This window comes from Xenopus laevis, chromosome 7L (assembly GCF_017654675.1).
Source record: "Xenopus laevis strain J_2021 chromosome 7L, Xenopus_laevis_v10.1, whole genome shotgun sequence".
Taxonomy (NCBI): domain Eukaryota; kingdom Metazoa; phylum Chordata; class Amphibia; order Anura; family Pipidae; genus Xenopus; species Xenopus laevis.
This window is the reverse complement of record NC_054383.1, coordinates 99,348,198-99,368,316: the sequence shown is the minus strand read 5'-3', so window position 1 is coordinate 99,368,316 and position 20,119 is coordinate 99,348,198. Positions and strand designations below refer to the sequence as shown.

General features: G+C 39.1%; 1 protein-coding gene across 1 annotated transcript; it reads right to left on the bottom strand.

Annotated features, from left to right (window-relative positions):
* Positions 1-890: 890 nt before the first annotated feature.
* Positions 891-19,172, bottom strand: LOC108696584 (membrane-spanning 4-domains subfamily A member 4A). Its single transcript, XM_018226082.2, has 7 exons — positions 18,667-19,172; positions 16,130-16,297; positions 9,163-9,282; positions 6,829-6,885; positions 5,559-5,729; positions 4,376-4,495; positions 891-1,278 (listed from the first exon to the last, which is right to left on the bottom strand). Exons 2-7 carry the CDS (start codon positions 16,286-16,288, stop codon positions 1,135-1,137), a joined length of 771 nt encoding a protein of 256 aa, XP_018081571.1. The 5' UTR covers positions 16,289-16,297; positions 18,667-19,172; the 3' UTR covers positions 891-1,134.
* Between the last annotated feature and the right edge of the window lie 947 nt (positions 19,173-20,119).

Here is a 20,119-nt window from a genome sequence, read left to right as displayed (position 1 = left end):
CAGTAAGTATAATATTTATATGTAAACCATAAAGGGTTTATGCGTGCCCAACCCTTATAATATATATCTGTGCACTGCTCATGCATAATGAAGATCATTAAATTGCATTTATTGATATTATATAAGTACTTCTAGTTTTGTCCAGCAGCTGCAAACGAATTACTTCGTGGCAGCAACCGCTCTATTTAATAAGAACGATTATTATTGTGAAGGTGCATTGAGAGCCATGAATTAAATTTTGATCCATGTTTATCTCCACTCATTTAGGGTAATCAACTTAAAGGCACAGCTTTTGCTCAAGTCTAGTCACTAGTCACCCATAGCAACCAGATATTTGGTTTAAAAAGGCTGACCAGTAAATGTTACCTGCTGATTGGTTGCTACGGGTGGCGATACCAACATTTTGTATTACATTCCCCCTAAACAGCTTATTGATTTTCTGCTCTGCCAATGTGAGTACTACAGCCTTAAGGTGGCCATACACGGGACGATAAAAGTGGCCCGTGTATGGGGCCCTACGATGGGCTTCCCCCTGAACGGTATCGGCCAGATGTTGATCGGACGGGACTAAAAATCGAGTCAGATCGCAGCTGCATATGTTCGTTGATGTGGTCCTGCGATCCAACCGCCCGTTACCCATCGTTAGGATCCGATCGTTGGGCCCTAGGGCCCATGATTGGATCAGCCCGATATTGCCCATCTCAAGGTGGCATAGCGGGGAGAGATCCACTCGTTTGGCGACATCGCCAAACAAGCGGATCTCTCCATGTATGGCCACCTTTACTTGCCAGCTTCCTTGACTACATTGTATCTAATTGATATAAATTGTTTAAGATCAGGTGGAGCAAAGCCATGTACCAGTACAGGGTAAGATTATATTACAATATATCTGAATGCTACACATTGTTTTATTAGGGCCACTAGTGCCTTCAATGGAGTTGTAAATAAAGAATGTTAATAATCAAGTCATTCTCTTACAGATCCAGGTCAAACATGCATCATGAGCATATTATCCATAAAAAGTGCATATTTATCTATGTTACCAGTGACACATTTATATTGGGTTTATTATGTATGGGACAGCATCCCCATATGTCTCAGCTGAAGCAAGATGAATTTTGTGCCAACACTAAATCACTCTTTCTTTGCATCGTTCTCATCATCCTGTTGAGAAAGCCTTGTGGTACAAGTCTCATCATCTTCAGAAAGTCTGTTCTCAACAGCAGCTGTGCTAGAGTGTCCTATGTTTGTAGTAGCGCGCTGATAAACCACCACTTTCTGCATTAAAACAAAAGTAATAAAAGCTTAACTTAATGTCACATGTTGTGGGTAAAGTAAATGTGGGTAAAGTTCTGCAGCTTATACCTTAGTAAGTTTTAATTATAAACATTGTGCAAGGGAATTCTGTCGGGCCTAGCTGTTTACTAGACCACCACTCGGCCTACTGACTTCTGAACTTTTACAAGGCAACTTTTAATATTGTTAAATTGCAGTTATGCATCAGTGTAAAAGGTTTCCATTACATAAATCATTCTCCCAATTTATTATAAATATACAAAGATTAGCATACTCTACTAGGTGGCGGGATACTTTGAATATACATTGATTTGCATTTGATCCCCAGGGTGTCATTGTTTCACTTACACTATTTGTTGTACAGGTATGGAATCCAATATCTGGAAACCCGTTATCCAGAAAATTCCGAATTACAGAAGGCAGTGTCCCATAGACTGCATTATAATAAGATAATCCAGTTTTTTTTAAGATTGGCCAACTATGTCAAAGTCATCCCTGAAATAGCCAGTCCTATACTCGACCTTCATCTCCTTCATTAAGAATTCTACTGCTTCATTATACATTCTTTGACATATTTGGCCAGTTTAAATACAGTATATTGCAATATATTGACAAAAAATCCTTGTTTTGTTTAAAGGGCAATTAGTAGCTTAAGGCACAAAAAGTCTATATGTACTAAATATATTGATAATGGGCTGAGTCTTGTATTTGTCTATAGGACAGAAATAGTTTTTGTAAGGGGTGCAATGAGGCTGTGACTAAAAATGAGTATAGACAAAGTCCTCTGCACTCATCCCATTATCAATATATTTAGGACATTGAGACATTTAGTCACAACCTCATTGCACCCCCTCATAATGTTTTTAAAAATTGGTGGTGAACACAACTTTCCCTTGTTTGTTATACAGGAGCAATGGCCAGCTCCATGTTGTAGCTCCCACCCTTTCCAACTAAAGTCAGGTGATCCCACTGGTGTCTAATAAAAGGGCAGCCAAGTTTAGGACTTTTACTTTGAAAGCAGCAAGTAAGTTGCAGGTAAAACTTAGTCCCTTTATAAAATGTATAATGAAGCAATAGAATTCTTATTGAATCAGATGCAATTTGAGAGTAGGAACTGGCCGCAACAGGGATGCCAGCTTAAATATATTGCAATATATGGACAAACAATCCCTATTTTGTTTAAAGGGTAAGCTATTTTTAGTAGCTTAAGGCACAAAATGTTTCAATGTCTGTAATATATTGATAATGGATTGAGTGCAGAGGACTCTTGTATTTGTCTATGTGAATTTTGTGGTCACAACCGCATTGCACCCCCGCTTCATGTTTTTAAAAATTAGTGTTGAGCACAATTTTCCCTTGTTTGTTATATTAAAGGGGTTGTTCACCTTTAAATTAACGTTTAGTGTGATGTAGACAGGGATATTCTGAGACAATTTTGCAATTGTGTTTTATTTTTGAGTTATTTAGCTTTTTATTCAGCAGCTCTCCAGTTTGCAATTTCCACAATCTGGTCTCTAGCAACCATGCACTGATTTCATTTACAGACTGGATTATTAGTCGAAGAGGGCTTGGATAGAAAGATGTGTAATAAAAACTAGCAATAACAATACATTTGTAGCCTTACAGAGCATTTGTTTCTTAGATGGGGGTCAGTGACCCCATTTGGAAGTTGGAAAGAGTCAGAAGAAAAAGGCAAATAACTCAAAAAGTATAACATATCAATAATTGAAAACCAATTGCAAAGTTGCTAGGCATTGGACATTCTATAACATACTAAGTTACCTGAAAGGTGAACCACCCCTTTAAGTGGCGTATTACAGAATCTTACCAAATTAGAATATATATTTAAGTAAATATTGCCCTTTTACATCTCTTGCCTTGAACCACCATTTTGTGATGGTCTGTGTGCTGCCTCAGAGATCACCTGACCAGAAATACTACAGCTCTAACAGTACAGTGGTACGCAATATGTTGGCGCTATATAAATACATGTTAATAAAAACAAGAAGTGTGGAAGCAAAAGACACAACTCTGTCTGTTAATTGGCCCATGTGACCTAACATGTATGGTTTGTTTGGTATGTTTGTATGCACCGTGAATCCTACAATCCCAGGGGGTGGCCCTAATTTTTTTCGATTTATGATTACCCAATGGCACATACTACTAAAAAAGTATATTATTATTAAAATGGTTTATTTACATGAAGCAGGATTTTACATATGAGCTGTTTCATGCAATATCTTTTTATAGAGACCTACATTGTTTGGGGGTTATAGTTTTTCTTTAAGAAAATTCCCCCTCCCCAGCTGCTCTCTTACCTTTTCTGACAAGATCGGCCGGGCCGTGGGTGAGGGGCTGGGTGGGTGGATGGAGGGAGGGAGTGCTGGGCCAGAGCTGCTGAGCGCAACTTTGTTATGCTACTGCTTAAAAGGGATATAGTGGGAAGATATAGTCCTTAGAAGAGCAACTAAGCTCATAAAAGGTATGGGATGTCTCAGTTATGAAAAATGACTGGTCAAGTTGGGATTGTTTTCATTGGTGAAGAGGGGCTTAAAGGGAGATATGATACTTATATGTGTATATGTATATATATATATATATAGGCATCAATCAGACAATTTTTTTTATTAAATGGATTTATCCAAAGGATGAGTTATATGGTTGTGATATATATAGTTGTGTAAGCCTATTGCTGAGTATTTTCACTTAATTATTATATTCTTGACTTTACAGAGGCCATTAGAGGACCACTGTACATATTTTTTTTTTCATATGGAGTATTTTTTTTTAATTTCTGTATGGCTTTGTCCAAAGGAAAAAGAAGGTTCTGACTATACATTTATTTTCCCCCCAGCTATGACTTCCCTCATTTCCTTACGTGGAAAAAAAAAAGTTAAATATTCTGTTGGCTGGCCAACTTTGAACCAATGGGATTGCAAGATGGTCTGTTGCGACTGTCTCCTGATAGGCCCGTACTTGCATTAATAGCAGGGCTGTAAGGCCACAATGATAAGTCTTATATACAATAACAGATTTTCAACTACTGCAACAGATTTAAAAATATAAAAAGTAAACCTACCACTTCATTGAAAGACCTCAGGCACATAGTTCTGCATGCAAAAACTGATGTGGATGTGCTGATACAAAACTCCAAAATGTTGCAAAACAAAACAATGATAGTTATACCAAACATTACGGTCTGAAATTAAAAAAAAAGATATGAGAAACTCAGTAAATTTGTTGTTGGACAATTTTAATTTAATTAGCAATACTGACTGCATGCTGGGAAGGAAGTTTCATCATAACTTGCCAATAATTGCAATTTAATCCGTTTATCATCACTTAAGTAATGAAAATTAATTTCTGATTATTATACAATAGTATATGTATTAATAACGTATGCTCCCCCCCAGTGGTGGTGTTCCATCACAGTTGACACACAGCACATTCATTATACCCCAAGCTTAAATGAGTGGGTATCGGGTGGGTTTGCAGCTTAAAGGAGAACTAAACCCCAACAATGATTATGGTTAAAAAAACCATATTTTAAATACTGAACTTATTGCACCAGCCTAAAGTTTCAGCTTCTCAATAGATGATCCAGGACTTCAAACTTGTCACCGGGGGTCACCATCTTGGAAAGTGTCTGCGACACTCACATGCTCTGAGCAGCTGTTGAGAAGCTAAGCTTAGGGGTCGTCACAAATTATCCAGCAGAAAAAGAAGTTTTTCAATTGTCATTAAATATAAGCTGATGCTACAGGGCTGATTATTACATACTGACGCTAGTTGCACTGGTTTCTGTGCTGCCATGTAGTAATTATCTGTATTACTAATCAGCCTTATATTGTGACATTTTTATTCTATGTGTACTGTATATTATAAGTCGATCCCTAAAATCAGTAAGTGACAGCAGCACAGAGCATGTGCAGTGAATCAGCAGAAAAAAAAGATGGGGAGCTACTGGGGCATCTTTGGGGGCAAAGATCTTGTACAACATTTCTAGCTACTAGTTTAGTTAAGCTTTAGGTCTCCTTTAAGAACTTTAGGACTGATGCTTGCTGGAAGTGGCCCAGAGGCAGCATGCCTTTACACTAATGAAATTAACCTCTATTAACTTGGGGGGTTACTTGCTCTTTAATTAACCTTGAGTAAAGGAGCACAAGCTGTTATTTACAAATAACCATCTTGCATATTCATTAAAGTATTTTCTTTATCATTCAGCCATTTGTTTCTCACATTAATATAAATAATACATTTACCCATGTAGAAAATCTTCCTTCACACGATGAGTTTTCCTGATAACATTTGCAATAATTTGTATGCATTCCATGGTGGATATAATTGAAAAACAAGAGGACCACAATGAAATTTAGGATTGCAAGAAATGCTACTATTGAGCTCAGTATGTTGAGTACCAGGCTGGCTTTCACCTGTAATTTAAAATAACAATACTTTTTTATGTACTTTATTACAGATATTCAAATGTCATTTAGGGTTTGTATAGTCAACAGGTATATACAATAGGTACATGTACAAATAACAGTTGCAGGTATATACAGTAGGTACATACAACAGGCACATACAAATAACAGGAACTATGTGATTCTTCTGATATTTCAAAATGGTCTGCCTCTGTAAATTAACAACACATTAGGTTCAGGGCCAACCTGCAACTTTATGCAACAGAGTGATAGCCCAACTAAATAGTTCCATAAACTGGCAGAAGGGTTGGTATTCTGTTTAGCAAGTTATCTTTTTGGCTTGGCAACAAAGGGCTGGGGTTTTGGTCCTTTGATTCTTTAATCTGCAGAAGCATATGTCTGGAGTCCTAGGTGCTTTATCTCCAGGATTAGCAGGATTTGTGGGCCACAAAGGCCTGGGCCTAGGGAGGGAAATATCTGGGGAGGGGGCATGCCACCAGCTCGCTGCATCTGAACTGGGGACCGGGTGGGAGAAGTTGACAGTTGCTTGAATCTCTCATCCATTCAGTCACCAGTGCCAGCTATCGCAACAGGGAGTAGGGATGCAAGCTGGTGTGGGGATGCGAGAGGGGTGCAGTAACTTTGGCAAGTTTTACTATATAACCAACATATAGCCCACAATCATTTAGGAAAAAGGTAATCGCCACTTTGTGTCTGTTAGTTTAGGGCAGAATGGCCATTTGTCCTGGGCTCTGCTGTAGAGAGTAGAAACAGAACACACCGGCACAACATGGGTACTGCTAGCAGGTATAACCTTGCTCGTTTATTGCGGATGCAATAAACGAACAAGGTTATACCTGCTAGCAGTACCCATGTTGTGCCGTTGTGTTCTGTTTCTACGTTACTTTTGAGGCTGCCAAGTTCCTCTATTGCCGAGCACCTGGGATTCGTGTCTGTCTGGATGGCCAGGGTGTGCGAGTTTAAGTTCTTTCTTTCTGCTGTAGAGGGTCCCATTTGCATTACAAAGTGACACTCTTCACTAACTCCGCTTTTGTCTCATTATCTAATTATTGATTTCTGCCAATATTTACCCATTTTTATACATTACCTTTGCTATGGTTGGTCTGTTAGAAGCAGCAACCGAGAGTGAGCCAGCAAGAATACACTATAGATAGAATGAAGTAACAATGTTAATGATGGTTTAAATTAAAACTACTCGTCATATGGTTGTTTCTGATGGTGTCATAATCCGATCTAAAATTTCTGCAAAATGATTATGTAGCCCTAAACAAAAACAACATAGCTTTCACTTGCTGAACAAGTTGTGAACAATGCTTTTTACATTAGAGCAATCAGCAGTACCAAACAAATTGTTTGCAATTTAGGAGCAATGAGGCATATCCCAATGTAAACAGTGTATCAACAGTAACACTTCACATATCGTACTGCACAGGGTATACAAATAATAATATGTTACTTCAAACTATGGGGCTGATTCACAAAAGTTCGTTATTCCTTAACCCACAGTTTTGTGCATTATTTAAGATGCTTTATTTAAGGAACGATTCATCAAAGTATTTTCACATTTCTGCACAGTGTCGCATTGCAATACTTATAGAATAGAATTAATCCTAACGCATTATTCACTAACCTCTTTTAAATGATAAAAGCCTAAAATACTGCAATAATTACTGTGAAATTTAACACCTCCCAGGAGTAGGCGTTACTAAACAACATCAGATGGATTAATAGAGTAAAGCTGGCCATAGACACAAAGATCTGATCATACGAATCGAGGATTCGTACGATTTTCGGACCGTGTGTGGAGAGTTCCGTGATTTTTTGTCCGGCGGAGATCGGTCGTTTGGTCGATCGGACAGGTTAAAAGATTTCTGTCGGCTGTGGGTAATATCTCTGCGTGTATTGCCGGTCCTACGAATTTCAGAGGGAGACTGTCATCAGCTTTGGTCGGACATAACATCGTACGATTGCTGTCAGGGGCAGAACATTGCTGATCTGTTCTTTTGTACTTTATTTGATCTGAATGGTCAGTGGCAGGTCGGGAGATGGGGATGTCCGATCGTACGTTGATTTGTACGATCGGATCTTTGCGTCTGTGGCCAGTTTAAGATGTAGTGAGGGGCTGTAGGGCAGCAATTAAAAACCTTTATAAGGAACTGGAGCCTTACCTACAGCCACTAACACATTTTCATGATACCTTGGGCAGGTGCAGAATGCACTACGTTCTGTGTCATGGAATTAAATTAAATTTCCCAGGGAAAGGAATGACTAGAATACTGTAAAAAGAGACTTCTATTCTGCCAGTATCATCCCAAATGTCTTAGGTACTATAAATTGCACTAAAAACGTGTGACAATATCAAATGCCTTAAAATATCACACAAAATAACGCATGCTATAAAATACCGCACACAGTTCAGCTAAAATGAACGTAAAAATATCGCTTAAGTTAGACAAGTGAACTTTCAGTGAATCGATCATTAATTCTAAAAATATAAGAAGTGATATCATTTTTAAGGCACGCTATAAATAACACTCATTTTTTCGACCTTTAGTGAATCGGCCCCTATGTGTTTAATCCTAATGGTTTCCTTTTAACCATAAGGAAAATCTATTTCACCTCTTCTCTAAGTAATCTGTTTATAGTCACAATAGATTCTTGTATGACTGCCCACCCTGCCCACCCTAAAAAATGCACTAGACATAACACAGTGCTGAAAAATTTAGGCCAATCCCATATTTGGCACGCCCTTTAGGCATTTCTACTGAGACATACCAGAATAATCATAGCAGAACATGAACAATGAGTTTATTAACCACAGATGTGCCAGTAAAATCACTACAGATAACAGATAATGAACATATTAACCACAGACGTGTCAGTATAATTATTGCAGAAAATAATCAGCATATTAACCCCAGACATGTCAATAAGAACACTGCAAAAATGTCCAATGAGCATTCCATTAACTCCAGACATGCCAGTGAAATCATCGCAGAAATGAATAGATTGATAACATTATCTCACCTTGCACAGACAGACTACCACAAACGTTTCATCTTTTCTTGTGCTCTCACACTGCTTGTCTCTCTCTCTCTCCTCCCTCTGCCTAGCTATAAGGCATACAACTCCCATAAAAAAGATCCCCTTTCAGCTGTATGGTTGTCTCTTTTCTGACCAATTACTATTCACACACACACACAGCCAAACTCGCACTGTCATTTATTCTGTGTGCAGGCAGTGATGTATTTATGGGAAAAGCTTTGTATCAAAAATTAACATTATATTGTTACACTTATCACACTTGATGTAAAACTATGATTGTACAGCAGGATGAATGGAAACAGTAAGACATTGCATGTTACAGTCATTTAATTTAAAAAGTATAAGCAGACTGACTCACACATATGCATATTCTTACCATGAGTCCAGACACAAGGGACACACCAGTTGAAAACAGAAGCTGAAATGCATAACTCTCAGTTATGCCCCAAATTATGGCACACAAAAAAAGCGTAATTGCTGTAAATATCTGAGTTACCTGTAAAATATAAAATAGTATTATGTAAACATTTAGGAGGGGATCCCATAATTCAAAACCAGCAGATATTTCAGAGGGAAAAGGGCAAAGTGCCCCCCCAATTTACTGTTTTTTTCAACAGATACATCACAATGCTTGTAATTACAGTATTTCCCAAAGATATTTAGTACCATTAGCAGTACTAGTAGCATTTTAATCAGTACAGGTATGGCACCTGTTATCCAGAATGCTCGGGGCCTAGGCTTTTCCAGATAACGGATCCTTTAGCCCTTTGCAACCTTTAGCATCTCATCTCCTATTTTACTGTTAGCATATATCGGGTTGTTAGCTTTAAATGGAGCCTAGCAACTGGCCACTGTTTGGAAATATAAACACAAATGTGACTAGAGGATATACTACATAGAAACGCAAGTGTGAACAAGTCATACAATCATTAAAATAAGACCCTCGTACACAAATGTTGGTACCGCAGTCACCCCATTTAAAAACTAAAAATATTGGGAAGAATGAGAAATGCAAATTTCCACATCAAAAATGAGTCTGATTTTCAAATTCTTAAAAGATTGACCCGCACATCACTAATATACAGTGATATGAAAACATTTGGAAACCCCTCTCAGCCTGCATAATAATTTACTCCACATTCAATAAAAAAGATAACAGTGGTATGTCTTTTATTTCCCAGTACTAAGTACTGGGGTGTTTTCTGAACAAAGATTTTTAGTGAAGAAGTATTCAGTTGTATGGAGTTAAATCAAATGTGAAAAACTGGCTGTGCAAAAATGTGGGTACCCTTGTAAATTTGCTAATTTGAATGCATGTAACTGCTCATTACTGATTACTGGTAACACCAAATTGGCGTCCAATCATGAGAAAAGGTATTTAAGGTGGCCAATTGCAAGTTGTGCTTCTGTTTGACTCTCCTCTGAAGAGTGACAGCATGGGATCCTCAAAGCAACTCTCAAAAGATCTGAAAACAAAGATTGTTCAGTATCACGGTTTAGGGGAAGGCTACAAAGAGGTTTAAACTGTCAGTTTCAACTGTAAAGTCACTGTTCACTTTCAGCGACTCCTGTCTGGTTTTGAGAAAATGGATAAAAAAAATTACATATTTTTTTAAGATCTTGGAGAACTTGAGTCAGTGACAAACCCTTCTGATGACTGAAAGCTGCCAGATGCCAGAAAATGGCTATTAAGTCGATATCTATTAACGACCTCAGCCTCTCCTTAGCCAGCCAGCAAGACCCTGGCACTATATGGCCTCAGGTGATGTTGAGGGACAACAGGCAGAGGTGCCGCAGCAGCTACTAGTGGATCCTCTGCTGAGCGGTGTGATGCAGCAAGGGAAGCAACAGCCCTTCTAAGCTGCAATCTTAAGAGAAGTCTCCTAGCTCTCCTAAAGCTGGCCATAGACTCAAAGATCCGATTGTACGAATCAACGTATGATCGGACTTTCCCATCTCCCGACCCTCCACTAACCATTCAGATCAAATAAAGTAGTAAAAGAACAGATCAGCCAATGTACTAACTCTGACAGCAATCGTACGATAGTTATGTCTGACAAAGCTAGTGACAGTCTCCCACTGAAAATCGTAGGATCGGCAATACACGCAGAGATATTCGGCAGGCGACAGAAATTTTCTAACCTGTCCGGTCGACCAAACGACTGATCTCCGCCAGACGAAAAATGTTGGGACTCTCCACACACGGTTCGAAAATTGTACGAATCCACGATTTGTACGATCGGATCGTTGCGTCTATGGCCAGCTTAAGTCGTTTTCTCTATTTAGCATCCCAGACACATCAGAGCCAGAAAGGAACCCCAAAATTCTCCATTGTATAAAGGCAATAAGCCAAGGAGTCAAGGCTTTTTATAGTCTTTAGAATTAACACTTTCAGATATGGGTCTTAAAATCAACATTGAAAATGAGCTTAGCACATTCAACTTGAAAAGATGAAGGGTTAACAGTCATGTGCAAACAATTGCAGATGATTAAATTGTTTACACGATGTACTAATGAGATCCAGAATGATCTAAGAATGATTAGTGATGACAATTGCTGAAAGGCCTATTTAGGATCTGTGTTGAGATGTTTTAGTTAAAATACAGTATAAGATATGCATTTTTCAATCACATCAAGATATTTTTGAAGGTTTCTCTTGAGAATGTGACCAATAACCCAGAAAACTAAATATATTGAGGTGTGAGATTGAAGATTATAGTGTTATTGACAGCTGAATAGAAATTGGAGTTGATGTGAGGTCATTTCCAAGTCAACTTTCAGTTAAGAGTTTCAATCACAGGATGGTTGGTAGGGTAAAAATAAAAATAGTGATGCAGTACTGGTCAAGTGTTACACACACACTTATTTGCAAAAAACTAAACCTGAATGAAAATGTCATAAATAAAAATAAGACAAATAGGTGATTAACCAGAGGATAATGCAAAAGACTTCAGGCATTAATCATTTTCGGGCTGTATTGAATTGCAAAAAGTAAGCGTTGCCGGTACTTTCAATGTGCCGTTAGGTTGCAAAAGGTCGCAAAAAGGTTTATCGGTTAGCGCAATAAGTGTTTAGCCCATGGAATTCAATTGCAAACATGCGAAAAGCACCACTTATATGAAAAGTACCATATTGCATTGAATTGAATAGAGGCCTATATGTTCTAACCAACTCATGGACCCAGAGATATAACACGGTCTAAGTTAGCGCGTCTGGCTGGAAGGATTTAAAGAACATGGTGACTACCCCACAGTCCATGTGAAGTGATTAAAAACGACCCTGCCCTTCCACTGCAGATGCCAGGTCACTTCAAGCCTTGTAGTGGTATGGGTCTCTTGAAGGAAACTCACAGAGTACCCTCCTTGATGAAGAAAGGAGACTACTTGAAACATTCGGAAAGGCTCCCGACAATCGTTTGTATTGAGTGCTTACACACAAAGCCATTACTGTGTATAAGGAAGTGCTTTAGCCCTCACAGAGGTCTGGTGAGACAAACACTTTTTGTGGAACTTGATACAGAGATATTCTGCTGTTCTTAGCCTCTTTTAGGTCCTTGATGTTTTGTCTCACAGAATTGATCACTAAAGGCAAATCATGCCACTTCTCCAGAGTCATATGCAGCTTCTTCTTCAATTTAACACCAATTGTGCTCTCAAGAAACTTTTTGAGTTCCTCAGCAGGGGTGTGCGGAGTAGGAAAATTTGCCACACCCCTGTCAACCTCCTCTTTGATGTTCCCTTCATCCCTGATCTCTTACTGGCTAAGGGATTGATAATTTCCCCATCCACTGGAGCTTTGGGGAACTCTCCACAAGATGTTGCAGGAGTAGGATCAGAAACTGGAGACCTTGCAATGGCTCAGGTACTCTTTCAGTTTCACTTGCAACAACTTTAGAGGTGTTGACTCAGAAATAGCAGATAGGATTAGCTTCTCGACAACAGGAGAAGCTTTAGAGGCTCAATGGTCAGCCTTTTCCCTTTTTAATACCTCCTGAGCATCCTGGAAGGCGATGACATTAGGTCAGTGGAAGACAAGAGAGAAGAGATCTTAGCATGAACAGTAGACTTCAAAAGGCAGTTTTTTTCAGAGCCTGGCTGGCTACCCTCCTTGATAGTCACAACTCTAGCCTCATCATTCTCCCTTGCAGTCTCATCTGCAGGATCCTGTATGGGGGTAAACCCAATATTTTCCCCTACCTGTAGCAAAATACTAAAATACACTAAGGCACTAAAAACTGAGTCTGGTTGTAGTTCCCAAAGCTCAGCACCTTAGGCACACTGACAGCCACCCTGCAGAGGTCTCATTAGTTTCCCTTTATACTCCAGATGAAGATCCTCCAAATGTGTTGGAGGCAGATGCTGCACCCCAGATTCTGTGGGGAGACCCATATTCCCCTGTTCGAGGCTCAACTGACCTGGGTCTGGAGGTGAAAGTGTACTGTCTGGCACTGGTTGACCAGTATTTGAGCTAGACAATATCACCACATGTGAAGCAGATGTTTTGCTGCTCCGTCATTGATCACTGATGCCCATTCCTCAGGTACCAGCCAGTTGGATTTAAATTTCCTCTTATTTTTCATGTCATCTGAGGAGCAAGGGCTACTCTTTGCTCCCACCACAAAATGTTTTACAATCTTGGGCATCCCCACACCCTCAGGGGTGCTCATAACAGGGGAAGATTGGTTTGTGGTCTTAACAACTTTAACAATGGGGTATGATTGCCCCCTTCTCCTTTGCTGCAGTTGAAGGGCAGGCTGCAACCTTAGATAACCCCTTTGAAGAAGAAGGAAGTTTGGAGGTTGCACAGGTGGGTCGTGTAACAACCACCTTCAGGTTCTCCTGTGAAGGGGATGCCCCCTTTGAGGGGCCTGCTACAATAGACAGGGTATGGTGTTGCATTTGAGGTACTTGGGGCAGGAACAGGGGCTGTTATCTTAATTTGCCCTTTGGGCAACTCTGGAGTGACAAATTATATACGCACGACTATTTGGTCCAAATGCATTAAAGTCAATGGGCGCCCGAATAATTTTGATGCGCACCAATTTTTATACGTGCCAATTTTTTGCCGAATTGATGGCGCAATTATGCAAATTAATTCGCTTGCGGCAAAATGTGGAAATTTGCAGCAAATTCGTGTCTGACAAATGTATTCATCCATCACTACGCAAAAGTTTGAGGTAAAAAGTAGTTGCACCTACCTTTTAAAGGAGAGGACATGTCTCAGTCTGCTGTCCTTGCATCCATATGCACTGCAGTTAGTGTATGGGCAAAGATTATGGCTTTCCATACATACATTTTGCTGGCTGCCACTGCCAAGAGGGGCCCACCACTTCAGCTGCCACATTTATGTAAGCCTCCTTGCCATAAGCCCCCGACATTAGACATCTGACCCCATGTTCCTTGTAAACTGCTCTGCCCCAGCAGTGACTTGGCTTGGGTTGCTGTCGGTAGCAACCGCCTGCACAAATGTTTCAGCAGGGGTCACATTGACTGCAACAGCAGAAGTAGAAGCCATGGGGCTTTTTGACATGGGCTCCGAATGGAATTTCTTTGCAGAGCTACAGCAAGGTTTCCCAGGTCCTTTACCTTTAGGACCCTATGGCATTTTTTTTATCATTTTCCTTTTTATTCCTTCCCATTATATAACAAAACAACCCACTAACAGGGAAGCTTAATATTATTGATCACAGTAAACATAAATATTAAGGTGAGAAGCTCTGGCAGGGAGATGGTTAATGTGAGCAGGTGCCTGGGAGTTGCACTGTTGCTGGAAAATATTGTATTTTTATAAATCCTTCTCCCTTTAGCTTTCTCTCCTTAGACAGGGATTTCTTTGTTTGATTTGCACCAGAGAGCTTTCTCTATTGTATTTTTACCCCACAAAAATGCAATAAATGTTTTGACTTTTCAATTGCTGAAGTGACCTCCGGGACAATTTGTATGCTCCAACTTCATTTTGGGGTCACTAAGCGCCAGATAGTTTGGTAACTCTATGTACAATGACCATCAAACTGTTCGATGGACCCTTGGCATTCATATTTAGGATGGTTTTTTTTGGTACTTTGTGGGAGAAATGAATTTGCAAAGTGAAAGTTTTGAGGTGATTTTTCAGAATTTTCTATAAATTTATGTTTATATGTTGGCTCTCTAAAAATACATGTTATTAATAATAATAATAATAATAATAAAGTTCAGAACAGCTTTGATGTTTGGTAATTAGGAGCAGAAAGACAGGGATACCCACTTTAGATTCAGCAGAATGTGTACTTTTCAAAAAAATATGGTTTCCTGGAGTAAACCTACTGTTCCAGGACTTTTTGGCTTTGGAATGTAAAGTACGCCTCATTCTGCTGTATTGCTTTGAAAATTTACTGCTGGGAGTTTTTGATCTATAGAAGTCAGAAATCTCCATAAAACTATATATATATATATATATATATATATATATATATATATATATATATATATATATGGTATTGGCACGTTCGAGACATGAAATCAGTTGAATTTTTGTGTGTAAAATAAAATGTTTTTCTGGTATAAATCCCTATATCATGAAAAATAGAATTTTTTTTTTCCTTTGGCATTTAGAGCTTTAAATCTTGCTCCAGAAGTAGAAATACACAAACACTTTGAAAGCTCAGATTCTCCTGAAAAAAATGATGTATAATTTTCCTAGGTAAACTAAAATCCACCCTTGGAAATACCCTGGGAGAGAGCACAAAAGTGCTGGTCTGCCTGGCTTGCCAAAGGGCAGGTAGTAAATACATGGAACTGTTGCACTGACTCCAGGTGGTGTCCCCTAACTTCTGCGTCTGAACACTGCACAAGTTAGGGACTGTCTACATGCCTCCTCTCACCCAACCCTCACGAATACAGAGCTGCCTACTTTCAGAATGGCGGCACACGCCTGTCTCCACTCTACATTTTGGGGTTCAGAGACCTGTGGAAAGTCAGAGAATTGAAGGGCAGGTAGTTTTGCACTTTATGAATGACCTTTATATGCATTTGTCAATTTCCCCTGTCAATTTTGCTGCTTGTATTCATACTTTTTGTGTTTTGCATCTACTAGGTTCACCACTGAATGTGAGTCTAGATAACAGGTAGTGCCTTGCTTTATGTGTGTTCATGGGCTAAGGAACAGTCTTTTTAGGAAATATTTACAATCATGGTAAAGAGAATAACTATGTGTTGTTCTATAGTTCAGTGTTTTACTCAGCAAGATGTTTTCCTCATTGGAGGCCAAAGGCAGGCTTTTAAAGACTAGTTTAATATCCCAGTTCAAAGGGACTTTCAAATTCACATTAGTCAGCTTGCACTTTGGAATAAATGTCTTCTACTTACCCCAAGAGCTTCAGGTTCTCCTGAGAAAAATAATTTGAGTGACTCTGGTAGATCTTGTGGTCCTCTTGTATTCTGATCTGTTCTATCTTCTGAATTATCTTGTGTACCCTTCTGAGATATAACCACAAAACTACTGTCATCAGTCTGGATCGAGGCCATTTTGTCTACCTAAAGATAAGAGAAGTTAGAGTAATAATTCATGGATTGAAAAGTATATAAACCTAGACAATTTATTGCATTCTGGTTGTGAGAACCAGCACTGGTACAATTTACTAACTCATAGTTCTCTGCCATGAGGAGCTCAGCTGCAAAAGTACTACTGTTGTAGGTATTGTAAAATAGAATGTAAAATTAAGTGCACACTAATGGGCATATTTATCAAAGGTTGAGTGATAGAGATTTTTCTTTACCTCAAATGAACTTGAATGACCTCAAAACTCAAATAGTATCTTATTTACGAAAACACTTGAATGTCTAATGTCTAATCAAATTAGACGGAACTCGTCTTCTGTCAGGTAGGCTATTAACATCTTCAAATGGGTCACTGGACCTCTGCCGTTCTACATGAATTTGGCAGGTTTTAGGTACCGTACTATTGAATTTGAGTTGTTCCCAGGGTTGAGGTATGATAAATCTCAAATTCGACCTTCAGTTTGGCTTAGTCCCAACTTGAATTTGTGAGTTTTGACCAAAAATCCAACTCAACTTTTCATTTCCCTCCAATCATCCACCAAGTGATATAATAAAACTATAAAGCAAAATATTGTATAATATTGCTTTAATAAATGTTAAAATCAGTGTAAAACAACTGATTTTCTACTCACAAGGATAGCCAGAGCATCAAGCACAATTTATTGTTATAATCGAATGTTTCAAACTCGGACTTATTGAACCGACCCAAAAATTCCGAATCAAATTCGATCAAACTCTATTGGAGTTTTTTCTCCGAAAAAAACTCCAATGTCAGGAAGGCTGCAAACATCTCCAAATTGATCCCTGGACCTCTCCAAATGACTTAAACAGCAATTTGGCAGGTTTTGTTTGGCATATAATCGAATTTGAATTCTTAAAGGGCCAGAGTATGATAAATTTCGAAAATAGAAATTTTACATTTTTTTTAATATTTTTGGTTTGATCTGCATGTGGGTTTCAGAGTGCCCTATACCTTTCATTGTTCTATATGAATCGCCTCTTCTGCCTACCCCTAATCCGGCCCTGGTGGTGGGTAAAGTGTCCAGCTCTTTTGGAAACAAAACAATGGGATGTGAGGTCTAATAAATAAAATCAAGCTAGCTTGGCAGGTATGACTAACTTGCATTTTATACTTTAGCAGAAGAAGTAGCACATGCTTGGTAATGCTAAGATTGCAGAGTTCAAAATGGAGGAGGTTCATGTTAGTACTGGCAAACCTACTTGCATGTTTAAATGCCAGTAGTAAGGTAGGTAATACGAAAAAAGTAAATCTCTTTCAAATATTCATCATTTAGAAAAATATGGGCGCAAAAGTACAGCCCAATGCCCAGGGCCCGATTTACATAGCGGGCACCCCAAGGTCCGCTGCCATTCATCGCCCCTGTTTCCTCCCCTGTATTTGGTTTTTTTAACCAATGTGGGTGTCATTGGTCTGCATGCCGCCCCCTAAAATCCTGCCGCTCTAGGCCCAGGCCTTGGTGGCCTTTCCACAAAGCCAAGCCTGCCAATGCCTTAAAGGAGAACTAAACCCTAAAGTTAAAAAAACCCTACCCCCCGGGCAAATGCCCCTAAGGTTTTATTTACCCCTTCAGTGCAAATACCGACATCAGAGTTCACAGGCACCATCTTTAGCCGCTTCGGTAATCATCAGAATGAGACCGGCGCTTTGGCAATCTTTGTGAATTGTCGCGAAACAGAAAATTGCTCCAACTGCGCATGCGCCACCACGCCGGTCTCATTCTGAAGATTTAAAAATGGCAAAATCAGATAAAAGGAGAAGTGGGAAACCCTGAAGTTTCGGAAAAAACATTTTTATTTATATACTTACTGTATATTTGTGCCTTTTTTGGTGTATATCAGTCCCTACATAATCTGTCTGATATACAATTACTAGAATATCAGAGGAAGTAAATTCACTTATGTTACTTCCCCTTTGCCTGTGTTACTCAATTCCACCACACTCATATGTTTACTGGTTCAGTTAGTGTAGAGTACAAGAGACGTGTTTCTGTGAAATATTGGGCAGAATTCCTTTCTGTTTCTAACAGCGATACTTTCTGCTTATTTTCCCTTTTTTACTATTAAAAGCAGCAGAGACTGACAATCCTCCAAAAGTATGAATAACAAAATCTATTATAGTTCAGCAACAGGTTTCTGTTTTAAAAACAAAATCCAATGAATTTGTTTTGGCATTTTGCATATATTCCACAAAATACTTTGGATACATAGTTAAATAAATCGGGTTGAAAAAAGACAAAGTCCATCAAGTTCAACCCCTCCAAATGAAAACCCAGCATCCATACACACACCCCTCCCTACTTTCACTTAAATTATATATAAAATACCTTGTTGTGTTTCCGCTGTAGTTATCAGAACGCAGAGCTGTTATCCTTCTGCCAAGCTGCTTTGCACTCGTCTGTTTTCATTCGGTGTCATGTGACTTTATGAGGTGGAGAAATGGCTATTTGGAAATAACTAGAGCAGAAATATAAAGGGCCAGTAACAAAAAAAGTGTTCCTAAATATTCGTTTTGGATAATGAGATATTTATTGAAATACAACTAGTGTCTCACATGTAGGCTCACTTACAACAGCAAGCACAGTGGGAAACTTTTTTTTCCTGCAGTAACTTTCATTAAAGGTACTTGCATCAATGTGCGCCCCTCATGTTTCTGTATAATACTGCATTAGCCACAAAATTACTTCTCCAACTGTGGCCCTTATGCTTGCCCCAATCTGCCCATCCAGACCCATCCAGTAGATTCACAAAACCCATGTATTTTCGTATTGTATAAAGACTGGAGTGAACGACTATCTTAACAGAACAGAACCCAAACTTCTGCTTTTTTTTCGCTAACTCTGAGTTAGTCAGATCAAGGGATGTTTACTAGGGTAATTTGGACCCTAGTAACCAGATTGCGGAAATTGCAAACTGAAGAGCTGTTGAATAACTCAAAAACCACAAATAATAAAAAATGAAAACCAATTGCACATTGCAACATCACACTCTGCAACATACGAAAAATTAATTTAAACAACCCCTTTAATGCTAGAGCAGAGGTTTAAAGGAGAACTAAAGCTTAACTAAAGAAGTAGGCTAGAAATGCTGTACATAATATTTTGGGCTTCTGTACCAGCCCAAGGCAACCACCGCCCTTGAGCAGTAAAGATATGTGTCTCTGAAGATGCCCCAGTAGCTCCCCATCTTCTTTTCTGCTGATTCACTGCACATGCTCTGTGCTGCTGTCACTTAGAGACCCACTCACAATATACAGTACACATAGAATATAAATATCACAATATAAAGCTGATTAGTAATTAATACAGATAATTACTACATGGCGGCACAGAAACCAGTGCAATTAGCATCAGAATTTAATAATCAGCCCTGTAGCATCAGCTTATATTACAGACCTACCTCATTTTCTGCTTGATAATTAGTGACGACCCCAAAGCTTAGCTTCTCAACAGCTGCTCAGAGCCCACTGAGCATGTGAGTGTCACAGACACTTTCCAAGATGGTGACCCCCTGTGACAAGTTTGAAGTACTGGATCATTGTTGTTATCGAGAAGCTGAAACTTTAGGCTGGTGCAATTAGTGCAGTTTATAAAATATGGCATTTTTAGCTATATTAATTCTTAGGGTTTAGTTCTCCTTTAAGGGGGGCACATGGGACATAACTGTTCAGTGAGTTTGCAATTGATCCTTAGTATGCAGGTCAGATTTAAAAGCAAACTGTTATGACCCACGTGCCCCCCCCCTTCAAATCACTGATTGGTTACTGCCTGGTACCCAATC